We start from the raw sequence: 18,247 nt of genomic DNA on the forward strand, positions 1-18,247 counted from the left end.
GCCTAATTACACCGGTGGGGATTTGGGGAGATAAAGCGAGCCTTATGTAAGAGAAGAGAGAACCAGGGTTTAACATCTGGCCCTGTGTGTTATTAACCCCACCAGCCAACAGCCACCATTACGGTTCGGTCTAACCCTGGGAGAGACAGCAAGAGAAGAAGAGAGGGAAGGACAGAGAGAGGAAGACAGAATTCTTGGCCTAATTTGGTGTGTTTGTGTGTGTGTGGTGTTTGTTGCATTTTGTTTGGTCTGTTTCTGTGTGAGTGTTCCTTTGCCAAAGGAGCTTTCATGGCTCGGGCTGTGACTGTTCGAGGTGACTCGGAGTGCAAAGCTGAATTATTTCTGTTTTGTGTCTGATGAAAATGCCTTAGGATGCGGTTGTGTGCGCGTGTGTGTGTGTGTGTGTGTGTGAGTGTGCGTGTGTGTGTGTGTGTGTGAGTGTGTGTGTGAGTGTGTGTGTGTGTGTGTGCGCGCGTGTGTGTGCGCGTGTGTGTGTGTGCGTGTGTGTGTGTGTGTGTGTGTGTGTGTGTGTGTGTGTGTTAGGGGACAAATTGTTATGCAGGTCTTAATTCTGTTCTCAGCAAAAGAACTGCACACAAACTGATAACAGACTGCACACACTGATAATAAAACTGAGGACTCCACATGGGCTACCATGCTGCAGCTATTCTATTAAAGCCATAATACTCACACTCATACATAGTTTATGTATGAGTGTGTGTGTGTTTGTGAATGGCATGTTTCCAATGTTTTCAAGGAAGTTGTGCAAGCGTATGTTCATGCAATTTTTGTGTTTAAAATGTCTATGTGTGTGTGTGAGTTAGTGAGTGAGTTAGTGAGTGATGTGTGAGTATATGTGTGTGATGCTAGCGTGAGTTAAAGTATGTGTCCTCAGTGCTTCCGTGACTGCCAGGGAGCCCCCTGCTGTGGAGCTGAGTGCCTCCCCTTCAGACGCATTAAAATAAGATGAGTGTGTGCATGTGTGTGTTTGTGTTGGTTTGTATGAGAGAGAGTTAAAGAGATTGAGAGATTGCAAGCACAAATCATGGGTGTGTGTGCGTGTGAGTGAGTGAGTGAGTGAGTGAGTGAGTGAGAGAAAGAGAGAGAGCGCTGGTCCCCCAAGGCCATTAAAGTAAGATGAGTGCCATGTTTTCTGGTAGAAGGGGGGATGAGGGATAGAGGCAGATGAGGAGAGGAGAATGGGAGGAGGGGAGGAGTAAAATGAGGGGATGTGTACATGATGGGTAATTGGCTCTTAAGTGCAGCACGCGTCTTTACCCAAGAGCCTCTTTTACACTGTTCTCATGGCTACTGCAAAATCCAGCCAAAGAGGTTGAACACACACACACACACAGTCTCTCACCACATCCATCCCTTCATCTGACTCTTTCACACATACACACACACACACACACACACACACACACACACACACACACACACACACACACACACATGAATACACAGAGGGAGAGAGTGGAGCACTGACAAGATACTTGAGAACCGGACTGAGAATGTGCTGCCATTTTAATTCATCTACTCAATTACATTGAGTCTGAGGGAGGAGACTAACTCAGGGGGACAGAGAATGTTCACACTGATCCTCTGTTTTGCCGGCCTCTCTTTATGGCTGCTCCATTGTCTGGCAGACTGCTCTCCTTTTCATAAACCTCTTTATTTTGTTACCCTGTGTTCTCTACTATTGATAGTAAAAAAAATCTTACAATCAAACTCATTCTTGCATATTAAAACCCAGTTGTGGAAGACTTGATGTGGAGCGAGCTTCTTCTTTTTATCTCGTTTTTGCTCTGATGCGATGTCTTGAGTTATGCCGTGAGTTCACATTCATGAGGCTGAGGTTTGTAGTCACGGATGTGTGTGGAGCTGCCTTTACAACAAACGCACCTTGCAGCATCCCCCCCCCCCCACACACACACACACCATGTCCAAATCACTCCAGCAAGGCACATGCAGACACACCTACACATATACACACACGCACATACACTCATGCACAGCCTAACAACCTACCCCCTACTGTGGGCTTAGCAGGGCGCACACATACTTTCAGACACAGCCAAAGACCTCTGCACGCCAGACAAAGCCAGCAAAATGTTGTCCTCACACAATCTTTGTACTCACACGCACATACTTCCTCTTTCTGAGAACACCAAAAACACTGAAACAATAACTTTTCAGGTTATCATTGCCGATCATGTGACTGTCCTACAAAATGACCTCTGTCTCTCAATGGGATAGGTCCATCAATGAGGGCAATTGTTTTTGTGTTTTAGGGCATTAACACGACCTGACTTAATCCACCATCACAACACATCAGAGTCATCGCTAATTCAAAATATATCAGGTCTGACTTTGCACATGCATTCATTTTTCTTCACATGCAAACTCTCCAGTCCTCCATTCCTCCTTCCAGACAATACTAATGGCTGCAGTTACTGCCTACAGTCCTCACATTGAGGACAGTTAAGCTGGTCTGGTTTCCAACTGTGCAATGATAAACAGCTTCAGCAAAACATTCCTCAACAGTGTGAGAGAAAAGCTTATGCTGTTTATAATTTTTCAAAACAACTTTATTTCTGACCTCTCGATAATCCTCAGAAATCCTTTCAATTAGAGAATAGCTGAGATTCCCCCATTACTGTGGCGTCCACACAAACTGAGAGAGAGGCAGATAATTGGCCAATAAATATGTAAATAAGGGAGTGGAGTGAACCAGTGTGTGATGTATAGGGGGGTTGGGATAATCCACTGTGACAAGTTCTGTTGGAGTTTTTTTTTTTTTACTTCTAATTGGATACTTGCAGATGCCTTTTCTGCACTAATACACTAATGCCATACACAGACATCCTTATTGAGAGAAGGCTCCAGCTTGTAGAAACCTTCTCACAGAGCATGAGCTGAAACAGTTTGAAACAGTCTGAAACATGGAATGCAACAGTCGGAAAGACAGAATGTAACAGCCTGAAACACATTTGCCACTAGTTTATGTTTATTCATTAAAGCGATAATCTTTCAAAGTATGCCCGTAATATCTTTAGACATTTACTCTGAATATAGATATATAGAAAGTAAACAGATAAACTGTTCATTTCAATGAGAAACCTTGCTACTGCTGGTATTTTTGCTCTTTAAATGTCGATGAAAACTCACAGAGAAAACGTGACTGCTCTGACAGACATGCTGTACACGAGGGACAGAATGATCAACTATAGAAAAACAGTATACATTCAGGTCAATTAGCAGATTCCTTTGTCTAAAGTGACTAGGTGAGTAGGTGAATGGGCTGTCCATCCCAATCATTGTTACTAAAGCCTTCAGTAAGCAGCCACAGTATTAGAACATACACACATTTAAACATACACCTCTGCTTTCTTATTTATTTCATGGTGGTTCCACAGTAATGTGCCATTGTTGCAGCCAAGTCTACTCCATGCCAGGACAACAAGCCAGACACAGCAGTTATCCTGGCAGACTAATGTTGCTGCATCCTCCATCCTTACCTACTCCTCAACACGCGAGCCCTCAGTCCCATCTCTCCTCCGTTCCTGACTGGGCTTCCAGAGCTAGGGGCCGGGTGTTGTGATCGTGGAGTAGCATGGATTAACAGTGAGTTACAGCATACCTCATCCTGCAGTGCTTCAGCAAATCCTCTATACCACTCTCCCCACCAAACCTGATATACAGGCAGAAAAGCCCTCAACAATGCTTGCCTGAGGGAAAGGACACACACACACACATATGCACATGCACATTGCCTGTGGGGAGGCTGGGCTGGTGGGATGCCAGTGTGCGGACAGCGTTCATCTCTCCATTCCACGCCTCTCTCTGTGTTTTTCTGATCTGCCGTTCAGTGGAAGCCTCAGACCCCTGAGAAACAGCTAACCTCAGGATGAACCTGCACCAACCCTCAAATATGACAGCTTTCACACCCCTCTCATCTCTCTCTACACACACACACAAGCACATCTAAACATCCACACTTTCTCTATACCTTTCTCATCCAGACATCCCTTCATTTTCTCATCCAAACTCACCGGGCTCTTTTCTAACACACACAGACACTCAGAAGAACATTCAGAGGAACACTCAGGACAGGGCATGAGAATGAAGGAATGAGAAGTGTCAGGCCTTTGACACAGAGAGGGACTATAGGAGAGGAAATAGCAGATCTGTCACTATGACCTTTGACTGTGACAAGTGGGAGACATTAAGCTGGCTTCTCTCCATTTCCCCACTTCTCCATTTCCTCCATATTTTGCCCCCACCTCTTTATACATCCCTCTCGTGCACTTGATGAGTTCTGATTCACTTGTGAGAGTGCTTGACTGTTAACTTTATTTGTCCCCGGAGGGCAATTGGTTTTGCAGCAAGACATCGAAAACAGACATAGATGTATGGGCTGTGTGAACAAAGATATACTATATGTGTGTGTGTTTGTGCTGAGCATGAGGCTGGATCACCAGGACCAACAATGCTTTGATAGCTTTTCGCAACCTTCTGTATATGTGTATCTGTGTGTGTGTGTGTGTGTGTGTGTGTGTGTGTGTGTGTGTGTGTGTGTGTGTGTGTGTGTGTGTGTGTGTGTGTGTGTGTGTGTGCGCGTGTGCGTGTGTGTGTGATGATGATGGGTTTTCAATGATTTTGACACAATAACGATAATTAGCCAACAGCGCGTTTTGACTGGCTGTGATGTGCTTTGTTATTTAAAGAATAAAACTTGATAGAAACAGGAGTGTTTGGTGTTCAGTAATTGATGCTACACCTTGTCACCAATTAGTGTATCTTCAGCCATGTCTGCTGCCAAGAACCACTCCTCACAGTGATGCTATCACTCTGGTTCTGGCTTTCACTTTCACTAAATCCCTCTCTTTTTATCTCTTCCTCCTCTGTCCACTTCTCCCTCTCCCTCCACTCTCCATCTTTTCCTCTCTTCCTCTCCCCTTCTCTCCTGTCTCCCTCTCCTCCTCTCTTTATGTCCCCCTCTTTCTCTTATTCTCTCTCCCTCTATCCCTTTCTCTCTCCTCTCCCTCTCTCTGTTCTCAGTGGTGTCGTGTGTCCCTCTCTGAAGGGGCCTGAGAGACATCTTTGATCCATTTCTATTTCGATACCCTCAGCACCATCGTACCTCACCCCTTCCTATTCCTCCCCCCACCACACCTGCCTTTTCTCCCCACCTCCCCCAGCCTTTCTGGGACTTATGGGAGTTAGGCCTGGCTATAATGCCCTCCTTGTGCTGGCCTGCTGGCTCTGAAGCCTGGGAATAGAGTTGAAGCCTCTTCCCACTCTGTGACACCTGCTCTGGCATACCTGTATGCAAGACAATCCCTAAGAATGTCCCGGTGGGTTGTTCAGACTGCTCTAATGTCCCTCCCAGCCTTCCCTTAAGATCCACAGCCCTTGCTGTGGGAGTATTAGCTGATTGCAAACACAGACACATAAGTAGAGAAATACATTTTTACGTAGAATGTTTTAGGTCCCTAGTGATTGTGGCCAGTGCTACATGGCCTGGTATCATGTGCAGTGCTTGTTTGATCCCTCAAAGAGAGGGAAGGCTTGTGATGGAGTGAGAGGGACGGAAGGAAGGAGAAGGAGAACTATTAAGATTTTTTTGGAGAACGAGTCTTAGATGTGTTTCTGTCTCTCTCTGTTTTGGGCTCAGTGGGCTTCTAGCTGAGGAGCTGTTAATAGTTCTGTGTTATTTCAAAAATATGGTTCAGCATTTTTGTGCAAAAGGGCAAAATGCCATATTTAAAAACATTGAAAAGCATTATTTTTCTTTGAGAATAACAAGGTTTCATAAAAAAGTTATTATGTATCTACTCTTCCAGGGTGTGCACCTAAAATAGAGTGAGAGGAAGAACAGAAAAAGGGAGAGGGATTGGGGGCAAAACTCTGCAATAAAAATGATGTATGAGACGTCAGTCAGTGATTGGTTCGATATATCACTCTCTTAGAGACATTCACACGTACTCGTTCACATACACACACACACACACACAAACTCACTCACACACAAACGGACAAAGTTATAATAAACTACACAGTATAGTTAATGGATTAAATAAGTAGAAATACAGGGAAGCATTCTTCCTTTAATGCACTTATCCCAGCTCTATCAGAATAACACCCAAACACATTCTCACACACACACATACCACTTGAATATCCTACACTCAGTAAGTGTAGCAGGAGGCAACAGTGACTTACTATACCTATAGTAACTATGATAACAAGGTGTGCATGGTCAAGTTGATTGATGGGTCTGTTGGTGTTTACTGATGCTTGTTGACAGAAAAGTAGTTCCCATTAAAGTTTTGGAGAATACCTTCCTTTACTCTCTAAGTATGATGGAGAGGTCCTATCCTGCCTAAACAGAATTATTTTGTTCCTGATGTCATTTCAGGAAAAAATTGATTGACTGACCAGAAAGCCATTTACAGTAATACAGCTTAAATTCTACAAGATAGTTGAATGTCACGGTTAATATTATTGAAACTCTGTGTGCGTGTGTGTGCGTGTGTGTTTGTGTGTGCACGCACGCATATATGTGTGTCACATTTTGACATTTAGATGACAAACATCCTGACAGGGTCATTGGACAGAGTGAACTCAGCGACACCACTCGACCCCTGAAAACATACACCACACAAATACTTTCACACTAATTCTTTGATTCTGGAATGGTGGCTTTTCTGTTTTACTGTAAGTATCAAGAAAGCAATTAGCTACTCTGAGAAAGAGAAGCAGCATTTTGGACTGGAATTGTTTATTGCTTTGAAGATGAAGTGAATGTTGTGTGTATTTGTATTGAGGGAGGGAAAGTAGGGGAGAAAGTAGTTGGAGAAAGATTAGATAGGGACTGAGAAAATAAGTCATTCTCCTTCTCTCCTTTCCTCTTTATGCCTTGACCTACCTGTTCTTCTCTCCATGCAACCACATGTGTACAGAAGTACTCTCTCATGGTCTTCATGAACGGCAACCTTCTAATTACAAACACTGCAGGAGTATTAAGTACAGTATGTGATGCTGTGATACTCAGTAGTCCTATCCAGGTATAGCCTCATAATGATATGAAGCTGACAACTATCATAACATGATAAGGTACTTATGACATTTCCTTTAAGCCAGTCAAAGTGAGTATGCTAAGTACGTGAGCCTGCCAGAGTGCGTTATGGCTGAGTGTGACAGCTTCACTGCAAGCCAACAATGACACCTGTTATGTGGTCTGTACTACGAGAGAGTAATTATTCTGGAAACTTAAACTTTCTTCGAGTGAGACAAGGTTGAGAATATATTGAAATAATCAACCTTGGCTAATATTTATACACTCTGGTCCCTAATTGTATATTGTAATCCCCACCCAAAAAAATATTATAAAATAATTTAAAAAAACATGCTACCTAGACTAGCAAAAAACGGAGGGAATATGGGGATTAGGGTTTTATTCAATTTTGCCTCAGAGTTGTACGTCTGCACTTTAACTCACCTCACGCTTTCACCTCTCACAAATTGTAGGCTATCAACCAATAAGGCAGAGGACCTTTACAGCTGAACATGCCATGCATGTGGCATGTCTCGCTCACTGAAATTGTAATTTCTGATTTGCACGGAGGTTGCAGAGCTGTCTAGGAGCTGATGCCCAAAACCTCTCAGCCATGGTTCTTAAGTGCAACCACTACCATTTTCTTTGACATCTCTGGATATCGTTTGAGATGTGGTCCTGCTAGCTTTTGTTCTTTTACTTCACAGTGCTCTAATTTGACTTTGACTGTTGAGCAAAATTTTACATTTAAATACAAGTTCAATTTTTATTGTACAAAAAATAAGAATTAAAAACGAAGTTATATATGAAGAGAATTGTGATGGAGCATATCTATTTATTTATTTATTTATTTATTTGAACACACTTTCCAATAAAGTGCAGTAAAATTAGATAATCCTTTATCAACACACAAACCAAGAGGGCTTGTGTGTGTGCACAAGGGATGATTAAAATAAATAAATGTTCTAAGGTAAAAGCTTAAGTTAGATAAAACAACTTTTTATGCAAGAATACTATTACTTGATGAAACCATTTCACGGATAGGCAGAAAGGGAGCTTTTTTTATCAATGGGAGGATGATTAATCAAATCAAATCAAATTTATTTGTATAGCCCTTTTTACACGCAAGCATGTCACAGAGGGCTTCACATATGCCCATAGAACTGCCCCTCAACCAACCTAAACCCTCAATGATTACTATAGTATGCACTTTGTCCTTTGATTAAAATTAAGTTGTGTAATGTCTGGAGTGTTGTGACCAATTTGCTATTAAATTCTAAACATAAGGCACAAAACGACATAGTATATACTGTATGTGTGTGTATATACATAGGTTACTTCAAAAATATTTGTCTACAGCTTTTTGATGTGGTGCATTATGATCCGATACAACTAATCTGAGACAAACATGGGTCAGGCAGGGATTGTTACATCATACAACTGTGAGTAGACAACCATTGTGGATGCAATATGCTCTAACTGGTTTTCAAGATGAGGGTTCTGGACAGTGTTTTATGTATGTCTTAGAAGGCAGCACTGCTAGATAATTAACAACAATGACAATTACAAGTAAACTGTTTTTTCAGGTGATTTCCAAGGTTTGAAGGCACGTATTGGATCATTACTCTAATAGAGTACTATACCTTGATAGGTTAGGTTGCATAGGGTGAGGGTAGTGGTTAGGAAGGTTTGTGTTTCGATTGTATTGTGTTCAGGTCTTTATGTTCAGAGTTAATTGTTCCATTGTCACCGCCTCAAGAACTTGTGTGATTAGTAAAAACACATGCACTCACTCACTCTCTCACACACATACAGGACAGATGCGTCTAGCTATGCAAAACAGACCTCCAAGACATAATTGTTGGATATGTACCATGAACAATTATGACATAAAGATGGTTCCATGAGGCTGTCTCTATTCAGAAAATGAGCTGCCCTTGAGATTGACTGAGCGAGTTGAAGGGCTATGTATCTCTTACTGTCTGGTGTGGCATAGTATGTATGTCAGAGAGCCACCCTGTCCTCTCTTTCACCCCGAAAAAAACGGAACCGCTCCGCCTTTCTCTCTCCGTCTCTATCTCCCTCCACCCCCATCCCTCTTTGATCCACCCCTGCAGTTGCGCGGGAAAGATGACAGGGAGGAGGGAGAGCGAGAGGGAGATGACAGCTCCTCAACAAGCGTGAAGCGAGGGAGGAGAGAGGATGGAAGGGAGTGGAAATAGGAGAGATGCTCTGAGGTGCTCAACTTGGGTAGAGACATTTATATGTGGGAACACCAATCAGTCTCGGAAACACTACACATTGTTCAGAATACAAGCACTCACACATGTATCCTTACTTATGCTTGCTAACAATCTCACTTGAGCATGATTAGCCAGTTAAGCAGACAAATAAAAGATAGGCACGCAGACAGACAGAAACAATGCAGTGTGTGTGTGTCTGTGTGTGTGTGTGTGTCTGTGTGTGTGTGTGTGTGTGTGTGTGTGTGCAGTGTGTACTAGTGTGTATGGAGGTTCAGTCCTGTTTTCCTCCTTTCTACTAAACCTCTCACCACCTCTGCTCAATACATATACATCCCTACATCCCAGCAGTCTCAGCGACAGATGGAGAGATAACTCCTCTTCTCTGATCTACGTTCACACACTCAAACAAACAAGCAGCCGTCCCTATTGGAGGTCCTCTTGAGAGGGACACAACCAGAAATGTAAATCTCGACTCACACACCTGGCTCACACCTGCTGTGTGAGGCTCAACCCAGGTGTGTACGTGTTCAGAAGAGTGTATTTTGTTGTGAGGACACAGCATACATTGTAGCCAGCTCAAGGTATTTGATTGGATTGTGCATTTTTCTTCACGTTTGTTTTTAAATACACTCCAATGTTCAAAGCTGTTCAGTCTCTGTCTGGCCTTCAACATGTGACACACAACCATGATCCTTCTCTATATATTTTCCACCCCCTGCTGTGGAGCCAGACAAGGTGGCAGATGAACACTGGCTAATACAGCGAGATTGGATGGTGTGTGTGTGTTTGTTCAATTAAACAAATGAGAAATACCTGGGTTTACAAGCAGGATGACATGGATAGTTCAGTCAGATTTTGGGGGATGAGGGAGACACCCTGCCCACCTCTTACAGACTTGAGCAGCAAGATTCTCATTGTGTGTGAGAAGTAAGGGTCAAGATGTGATGTGACTGGTTGTTCTTACAGATAATCGTTTGGCATAAAAGGGAATGTAGACCATTGTTCTCAAACTACTTTTTGTCTTGTAATTGATTAATGAATTTCCAATGTTATTACATTTTAATACTATTTTTGCTCAAATTTAAACCACAGTCGAATAATTGCAATTCCCGTATATTTGGTTATCAACTGTCCAATTTACGTCAGTTTACCCCTCTTTCCTTTATGATCAAGGGGCATAGTTTTGGTTGTTTGGACAATATAATAACACCTACTATAACACAAACATTCAGCAGCATATATTGAAACATTGAAACATACTGTATTTACACATTTAAACATTTTAGCACTCCATGTGTGTGAGCAAACTCCCACAATGAATGAAGACATTGTAAAAAAGGCAGCGCTCTCATTGTTTCTCAATGTCCCACAGTTGAACTCCTGATACGGAAACTCACACTGTGCTGAGGGGAATCTGATCAAATACACTCTAACTCCCTACTGTTTCACTCCGTCTTTCTTCACACAAACATAAACGTACTCTCTCTCTCACACACACACACGCCATACGGGCCGGTGGTTGAATATTAATAGTAGACTTATTTACAATTCAAGCCGAAAGACTTTCAGTATCTCAACTCAGACAGCGGATGGGGATTTCAGAAAACACTGCTCTTCTAGACCTTGTCGTTTTATTCAAATTGATGACATTGTGTAAAGGAGACTTGCATCTGTGACAATAGTTCCACTTGAATGAATAATATAAACATAACCTAATGTTCCATTTTGTTGACAAATTTACAGTTATGAAGAGTGCATGCCCTGATGACTTCCACAGAGAGTTCTGTCTGTCTCATCTGCAATGGATATCAGGCATGCATTCCCACATCAGTCACAGCCACACAATCAGACAGGCTGTGCTCCTTCTGTGTGAGAGGACTACCTAAGCTATGGTCTCTGCATAGAGACCTGTCATTACCATTAGCAGGACTATGTCAACGTGCTCGAAGCAAAGATCACTGCTGGGGCTCGCCTGGCACTTTGTAAAGAAGCCAAAAAATAAGTAGCTAAGCCAGAAACCCACAAAACAAGTGATTTGTTTTGAGTTTTAATCAGACAATGAGCAAAATCAGCAAACAGCAGGTTGATTTGGATTATCAGCATAGATAGATCTGTCAGCCATCAAAGCAGTTGCTTATTGAGCAGAAATATAAACCTAGGGAGCTCTCCAAAAACAGCTTATTTACTAATGGAATGTCACGTTAGTCCTCAAGTAAATTAAATAACTATTGATCAGGCAGAATGATGTGGTCATCAAATGAAGCTATTTGAGTGTGTGTGTGTGTGTGTGTGTGTGTGTGAGTGTGTGTGTGTGTGTGTGTGTGTGTGTGTGTGTGTGTGTGTGTGTGTGTGTGTGTGTGTGTGTCTGTGGACTTGATAGGAGACCACCTGGGAGGAGCAGCTGCTGTGGACTGGGTCATGTACAGAAGGAGCAAGTGCAGATTGATCAGGAAATTCATCACTTCCTGTTTTCAGACCCTTGATTCCTATACTTTGTTTACATGAAATGAGAGTGTGCGTTAAGCGTGTGTCTGTGTGTTTGTCTGTGTACTGTTTGTGTGCTGCAGTGTTGTAACTTGCATGAGATGTCAGCTGACGCTTCAACTGACACATCTTTGGAAAAAATGCAGATTTTAAAACTACAGGGTGACAGAAAGGAGATTCCAACAAACTGTGCTACAGCCATTGTAGCTCCTTGGAATACAGTATCTTTTGTACATTGTGGTTGGAATATTTTACAAGTCTTGTACTGCCCTCTTGTGTTTTCATAGTGATGCATCATGGATGTGGGGAACACTTCGGGGAAGAACCCTTCTTTCCCCATCTAACTGTGTCTGTTTCTTAGCATTAAGACTGTATAGATGGTAAGTATTCTGTTTTTATTGATTCTTGTCCACAGGTAGATGAATGGCATAGGTAAATACTGTGCTATCATACTTATAAGGTTGTGCAGTTATAACAAGTATGGTCAATATATAAACACAACCACAGTAAACAACAAAAACAGGGATGCTCAGTAATCCTTCTTCACATTATTTTGGATGGCGTGAAAACAACAATAAAAAGGTAAAAAGTGTGGAGCAGGCTTGCTTTTCTGATGCATATTTAAACCTATAAGTGAGTTGAGACATGTTCAGGGGGGAGGGTGGTTCGTGGAGTTTTGGGGGAAGTTCATATGTGGCGATTGAGATTTGGTTACTCTGACTTTTTTCTGTTGGACGTCACAATGAGTCAGGTGGCTGAGCGGTTAGGGAATTGGGCTAGTAATCAGAAGGTTGCAGGTTCGATTCCTGGCCGTGTCAATTGACGTTGTGTCCTTGGGCAAGGCACTTCACCCTACTTGCCTCAGGGAGAATGTCCCTGTACTTACTGTAAGTGGCTCTGGATAAGAGCGTCTGCTAAATGACTAAATGTAAATGTAAATAATGGGCCTTGTGATAAGTGTGGTCCTTTAGAAACTGTAGACTCAGCGCATGTGTTGTGTAAGGCATGCATGACCAAGTAGAGAGGGCCATACTCAGGGCTAGGATTAGTGAGTAGGAAGGGTGTGATCCTGAGTGGTCCACTAAAAACAGAGGGTTATGGTAGGGAGATTTTCAGGCCTAATTTAAAATGGAAATTGGGATCAGGGTCAGGGTAGAGTAGGCGCTTGTAATAGTGCAGGAGTTCTGCCAGGACTCAGGCCTCGCACTCCCGAACAGTAGATGGTGGACATGCACCTCTTTGTGTTGGTTGCAATATGCCGTTAAATCGGAAAAAGAAGAAGATCTATTTTTTGTTTACAAAATAACCATTCACATGCAGTGGCGTATGACGTTTCCTACGGATTCCAACCGTACGCCATTTCGGTTTGGGTTCAGGGGAGGAGTATAACGGTATAGCTACCATAGGCTAGGCTCCGGTGTCGGTTTTACGGATTGACTGTAGCTATACAGCCACAAACAATACGGTAAATTAAGACTGAATTCTTGACTCAAATATAATTCTGCTAATCCCATTTTGTCAACATTGTTTTGTCCAGTTCATCACAATAGTTAAAGTAGCCTAGTTAGAGCTAGCTAGCTCGTTTTTCTAGTATTATTTGTTTATTGTTTAGCTAGTTGAGCGAACTAGATTACTGCCATTTCTGAAAAGATCTGGACTAACGCTATAGCTAACGCTACCACATATAGCTACAGCCTCTATTCTTTGGCATGATATGTTGTCATTCTGATGATGGATTAGGCCGGGACGCAGTAATATAATATCTAACTAGCTAGCGATCATATAGGTGCTTGCTAAATTAATAAAGTTGCTAAATATAGGTAGTCTACACACCCCAAGTCAGTCGGGCCTTTCACCTTTGCCATTTTAATTAAATAACGCTACAATATTGATATTCTGCACCGATATTAACTGGGCCCAGATTGGGGTACACATACCTTCTGACATTTGTCCGTGATTCTGCAGAACCAAGTTAAATAAGTGAAACATTACAGCAATGCATTTCCATGTGCTGTGCATTTATTGTTACTTTTTGTACACATCTAGCTTTTTAAATGTGTGTTAATATGGAAAATATCACTAGATCAAGGCTGTATTTCTGTATAAAATTAAGATGTTTGTTACCCACTATGTCAATTGTTATATTGTCTGTAATGTGTGGAAAATGTGTACATGAAAATCTAAATGGACAATTCTTCTTTCAGTTTTTCAATCGCATTTACGAAGTGTCAGTTTTTGTTTTGAAAATTGAGGCCTGTTGAAATGGCAGGTAATTTATCGAGTTTTCATACTTGCATGTCAGTACATTGTGTGCCTCAAAGTTTTAGCATATTAACACACAAAAAGAAATTATACAATGACTCTCCCTATGATTGTTTGAAGTAACACCATCTATGTAGGTCTATTTGATTAGCCTTATTTAAAAAACGTCATTATTAGCATTGTTTGCATGTTGCTGTTAGTTGCATAGTTAGGGAAGATCTGTTTAGAGTATACATTTACAATTACATGTCTTAACCATGTCCACTTGTTAAACTAAGAAGGCAGCCCAAATCAACTGTCATCCTCAAAGCCAACTATACATTTTAGCGCATTTTGTGTAACCTTTCAGATCCAGCCATGCACAGAGACTGTCCTCTTGACTGCAAGGTCTATGTGGGGAACCTGGGCAACAATGGCAACAAGACAGAGCTGGAGAGAGCTTTTGGCTACTACGGCCCTCTCCGCAGTGTCTGGGTGGCCAGAAACCCCCCAGGCTTTGCTTTTGTTGAATTTGAAGATCCAAGAGATGCTACTGATGCAGTGCGGGAGCTTGATGGAAGGTATTTATTTACCAGAAATAAATCTCAAACATGCCTATTATGTTTCAATGGGCCTGTATTTTTAGTAGGCTGACAAATCTGTGTTTCACTGAGTTTTTGGTTTGCTTTGGGAAATCCAATGTTTTGGTTGTTCTGCTCAGGACATTGTGTGGTTGTCGTGTACGAGTTGAGCTGTCCAATGGAGAGAAACGCACCCGCAATCGTGGTCCTCCCCCCTCGTGGAGCAGACGCCCTCGAGATGACTACAGGCGTCGTAGTCCCCCCCCCAGACGCAGGTAACCCGCTCCCCACACAGACCTGTAGGTTACCCAACAGACACCACTAATCTTTCTACTTCATTTTCTAGTTTTTAACTCTTATTGAATTTGTTGTTTCTCTTTGATGAACTGCATATCCTGTTTCATTACCACATTTTGTTAGTGGCCTAGCTCTGACTGAATGGCAACCCTTGGTTCCATGGTAAACTACGGTCAAGACTTTGTGACACTAAGGGCATGCAGTTGTCATTTTCATGACCATTTATAATCATTGGGGCTACTATAAGTTCCAGTGAACTGTATGTCGATGGGGGTGGTTGCCATCTAAAAAAACTTGTTTTGTATGCCAGATTAAGTGCACTTGATGCTACATGTTTCTCCAAATTTAGCTTACACGCCTTTCATTGTTCCTGAAGCGCCAAATGCATTTTGGAAGTGTACAATGCCATGTGCACTTCTTAGATCATCTGATGCTTTAGCAGGTGTAAATATCACAACTAGCTCTTTTGAAGTAGGTAGCTTGTATGTCAAAGCAGTACCATTTAAGAAGTGTTTTGGGGGGAGGGTATTTGATGATACTAGATTGGTTGTGATGCCAGTTTTTTGTTTAAATTTGAGGTTGACTTTTTATTTACCATCTATATTAATAAAAATGAACCCCGTTGCAGAGTCACCACCATGCCTCTTCTCACCACCCTCTGAGTCAGTCAACTAGTCTTCTTTCAGCATCATGTGACCGCTGACCAGCGTGCCCCAATCAGCTTGGCTGGTGTCGTGTCACATGACCCAGGCATGGCCAGTCGTCAGGTTGCACCAGCCCATTGGTTCCTGAGCATGCCGTTCTCAGCCTTCTCCTACTCCAACCTTAATCCAATCGGCAGTGGCCCATCTCACATTTCCGGCCAATCAGCGTTTTACGCTCCCAAATGTCTACACTACAACCTACCAGCAGCAGCCCTCGGCTAACCAATAAAAGCAGGAAAAAAGCCACAGCCAGCCCCCATCCGCCTGCCAACTAATCACCTTGCAGCATCTGGCCAGTCCTATTCAGCCAATTCTGCCTACCCGGCCGACAGTCTTCTTCCCATTCGTCATATCTAGCTTGTTGAAAACCAAAAAACTAGTAAGTTTTTCCTGCTTCATACAGTACACTGCTGATTACAGTTTAGAAAGTGAAGAGACAGCTGGTTTAAACAAAGGTTCTCCTTTTTTATCTGAATCTTAAGAGATGCTTTTTCTCTCACTAATGTGCTGTTATTTATTGTTTCAAAGGGGAAAGGCTCAACATCCAGTGTCTAAGGCCATCACATTGTCAGAAATGTGGATGATAGATTACCGACTTGGTTTGTCTTGGGATCTGAATAAAAACACTTAAGGAACTATTCCAATCAGTGCTTTCCCTTGGAAAGGTTAGGTCCCACCTTGGTCCCATCCTGTATGTGCTTTGCGGATGTTCTCCATTGGTAGCTTTGATATGTCTACATAAAAATCCCTATACCTTAGATTTGACCATAATTAATAATGCTGTTACAACCTTCCATTCCCTCAGCATCTCTCCCTGTTTGTGTAATTGCACTTCTCTCTCTCAAAACAGATTGTGCCACTTGCACAGGTGGCAGTATTAACCATGTCATCTTAAGGAATGAAGTCAACTAAATTGCCGATTTCAAATGCCCTCTTACAGTTTCCCATTCCTGTCGAGATTAGCTCAGTTGCTCACTAAGAGGCTGTGTTAAGGGGGTGGGTGTTCACTTCAGGGGAGCACAGGAGATAGGACTGTGGTATCAATGGGCCACCAGGTCCCCTTGCTCTCTATGTGAAGCCCTCTGCTGTTCTTTCCTTCCTCAGATCCCCACGTAGGAGGAGCTTCAGTCGCAGTCGTAGCAGGTTAGTGGACTGTGACCAAAAGTTTCCAAATTTGATCAATTGAATTTATACGATGTTGATAAAGGGCTTCATGGACTAACACCATTTTCCTGTCTCTACAGGTCTCTTTCCAGAGACAGGAGGAGGGAAAGATCCTTGTCCCGAGACAGGAACCACAAACCATCCAGGTCCTTCTCTAGATCCAGGAGGTAAAACATGCAGCCAATTGAAATGACTGACTAATCACTTATTGTTTCTCATTTTCACCATCTAAAGTATTGGCTGTATGTTGGCTGACTTGAAGTAAATTCTTCTTAATGATGAGTACTTCTTTGTAAAAATTCTAATGTCATGTCGGTGACTGTGTCTCTTTTTTACAGCCGCTCCAGGTCTAATGAGAGAAAGTAAGAGGATGCATGGAGGTCATGTTTAAAGTCGCAGATGAATGAACGCTCATACTTATTGAATCATTTCATTTGATGGAGAGAAAAAAATCAGTGAGTTTTTTGTGTGTTTTAATCCATCAATAATATATTTTTGCGCTTTTGTTTTTAGCTTCTCTGTGACGTGCAAATTTCCTCTTTCTATATTTTGTGAATAAGTGTGAGTGTATGTGTTGATGCTTAGCCTCTGTCCTGTAGTCTTCTTAGTGCTTAAATAGTGTTTTCCACGATTACTTTCTGCCTTCAATGTTGCCTGTTATCTGCTATTGTTTTTCCAAAGTTATTTTCTCTATTTGTCAATGAACCATACAGGTGAGTCTAGCTCTGGTAAGAAATGGCACTGTGATGAAGGATTTTGAAGGAATACATTAAAGATACACAGACATGTGCAGTAGTTCTAACCTTAACTATCTGAGTTTGTCTAAGATTTCACTTTCTTTCATTGATATTTGTACTGTTTGTAATGTTCTCTGAATTAAAAGAAAATTCTGGAAAGTTGTCTGTGAAGTAATCAAATCTGATAGAAAGAAATCTAGGTACCAAAAGGGGGTCCAATGGCAATACATAATTTTTTTTCTAGACCTGTGCATGAGTGGTCTGGTCTCTTCACAAACGTAGCCGAATGAAAAACCAATAACTTTATTAATTGGAAAGTAAACCTCTTAAAGCCCAACATCTAGCTCTCGAAAGAAAGTATTTTTAACTGCTTTAAAATTACTTGTTTATGACCACATGGCATTAACTGATAAACTGATTCGGTAATAGGAAACGTAATATATTTTGATATGGCTACGACTATAAGAAAATACAAATTGTATGGCTTCATTCTGGCAAGGTGATTTATTTGTATTTATTTTGAGGTGGGGATGGTGCCGGGGTCACCCCAACATAACAATTTACATTCTTCAATAAAGTGTTTTTTATGAATGGAAAACAATTTATTCCGTTTTAATTCACTTTATGGGGGAGTGGGTGGGCATGACGCCATCACCTGTGGATTCAGTTGGAGAAACCCCTCCCCGCCCAGATGGACTCTAGTGGAGATACACAAACTTAAGCTCAAACTTCA

General features: G+C 42.0%; 1 protein-coding gene across 1 annotated transcript; it reads left to right on the plus strand.

Moving 5' to 3' along the window:
• The first annotated feature begins 12,782 nt into the window (after positions 1–12,782).
• On the plus strand, positions 12,783–17,821 carry srsf3b (serine and arginine rich splicing factor 3b). The gene is made up of 7 exons (XM_062464495.1): positions 12,783–13,255; positions 13,995–14,059; positions 14,402–14,612; positions 14,753–14,887; positions 16,718–16,756; positions 16,858–16,944; positions 17,116–17,821. Exons 2-7 carry the CDS (start codon positions 14,053–14,055, stop codon positions 17,141–17,143), a joined length of 507 nt encoding a protein of 168 aa, XP_062320479.1. The 5' UTR covers positions 12,783–13,255; positions 13,995–14,052; the 3' UTR covers positions 17,144–17,821.
• Positions 17,822–18,247: the final 426 nt, after the last annotated feature.

Source organism: Osmerus eperlanus, chromosome 1 (assembly GCF_963692335.1).
Source record: "Osmerus eperlanus chromosome 1, fOsmEpe2.1, whole genome shotgun sequence".
NCBI lineage: Eukaryota > Metazoa > Chordata > Actinopteri > Osmeriformes > Osmeridae > Osmerus > Osmerus eperlanus.

Coding starts and splice junctions, on each gene's coding strand:
- srsf3b (XM_062464495.1), top strand. Junction 14,613..14,752: donor GTGCGGGAGCTTGATGGAAG/GTATTTATTTAC, acceptor TGTTCTGCTCAG/GACATTGTGTGGTTGTCGTG. Junction 14,888..16,717: donor AGTCCCCCCCCCAGACGCAG/GTAACCCGCTCC, acceptor TTCCTTCCTCAG/ATCCCCACGTAGGAGGAGCT.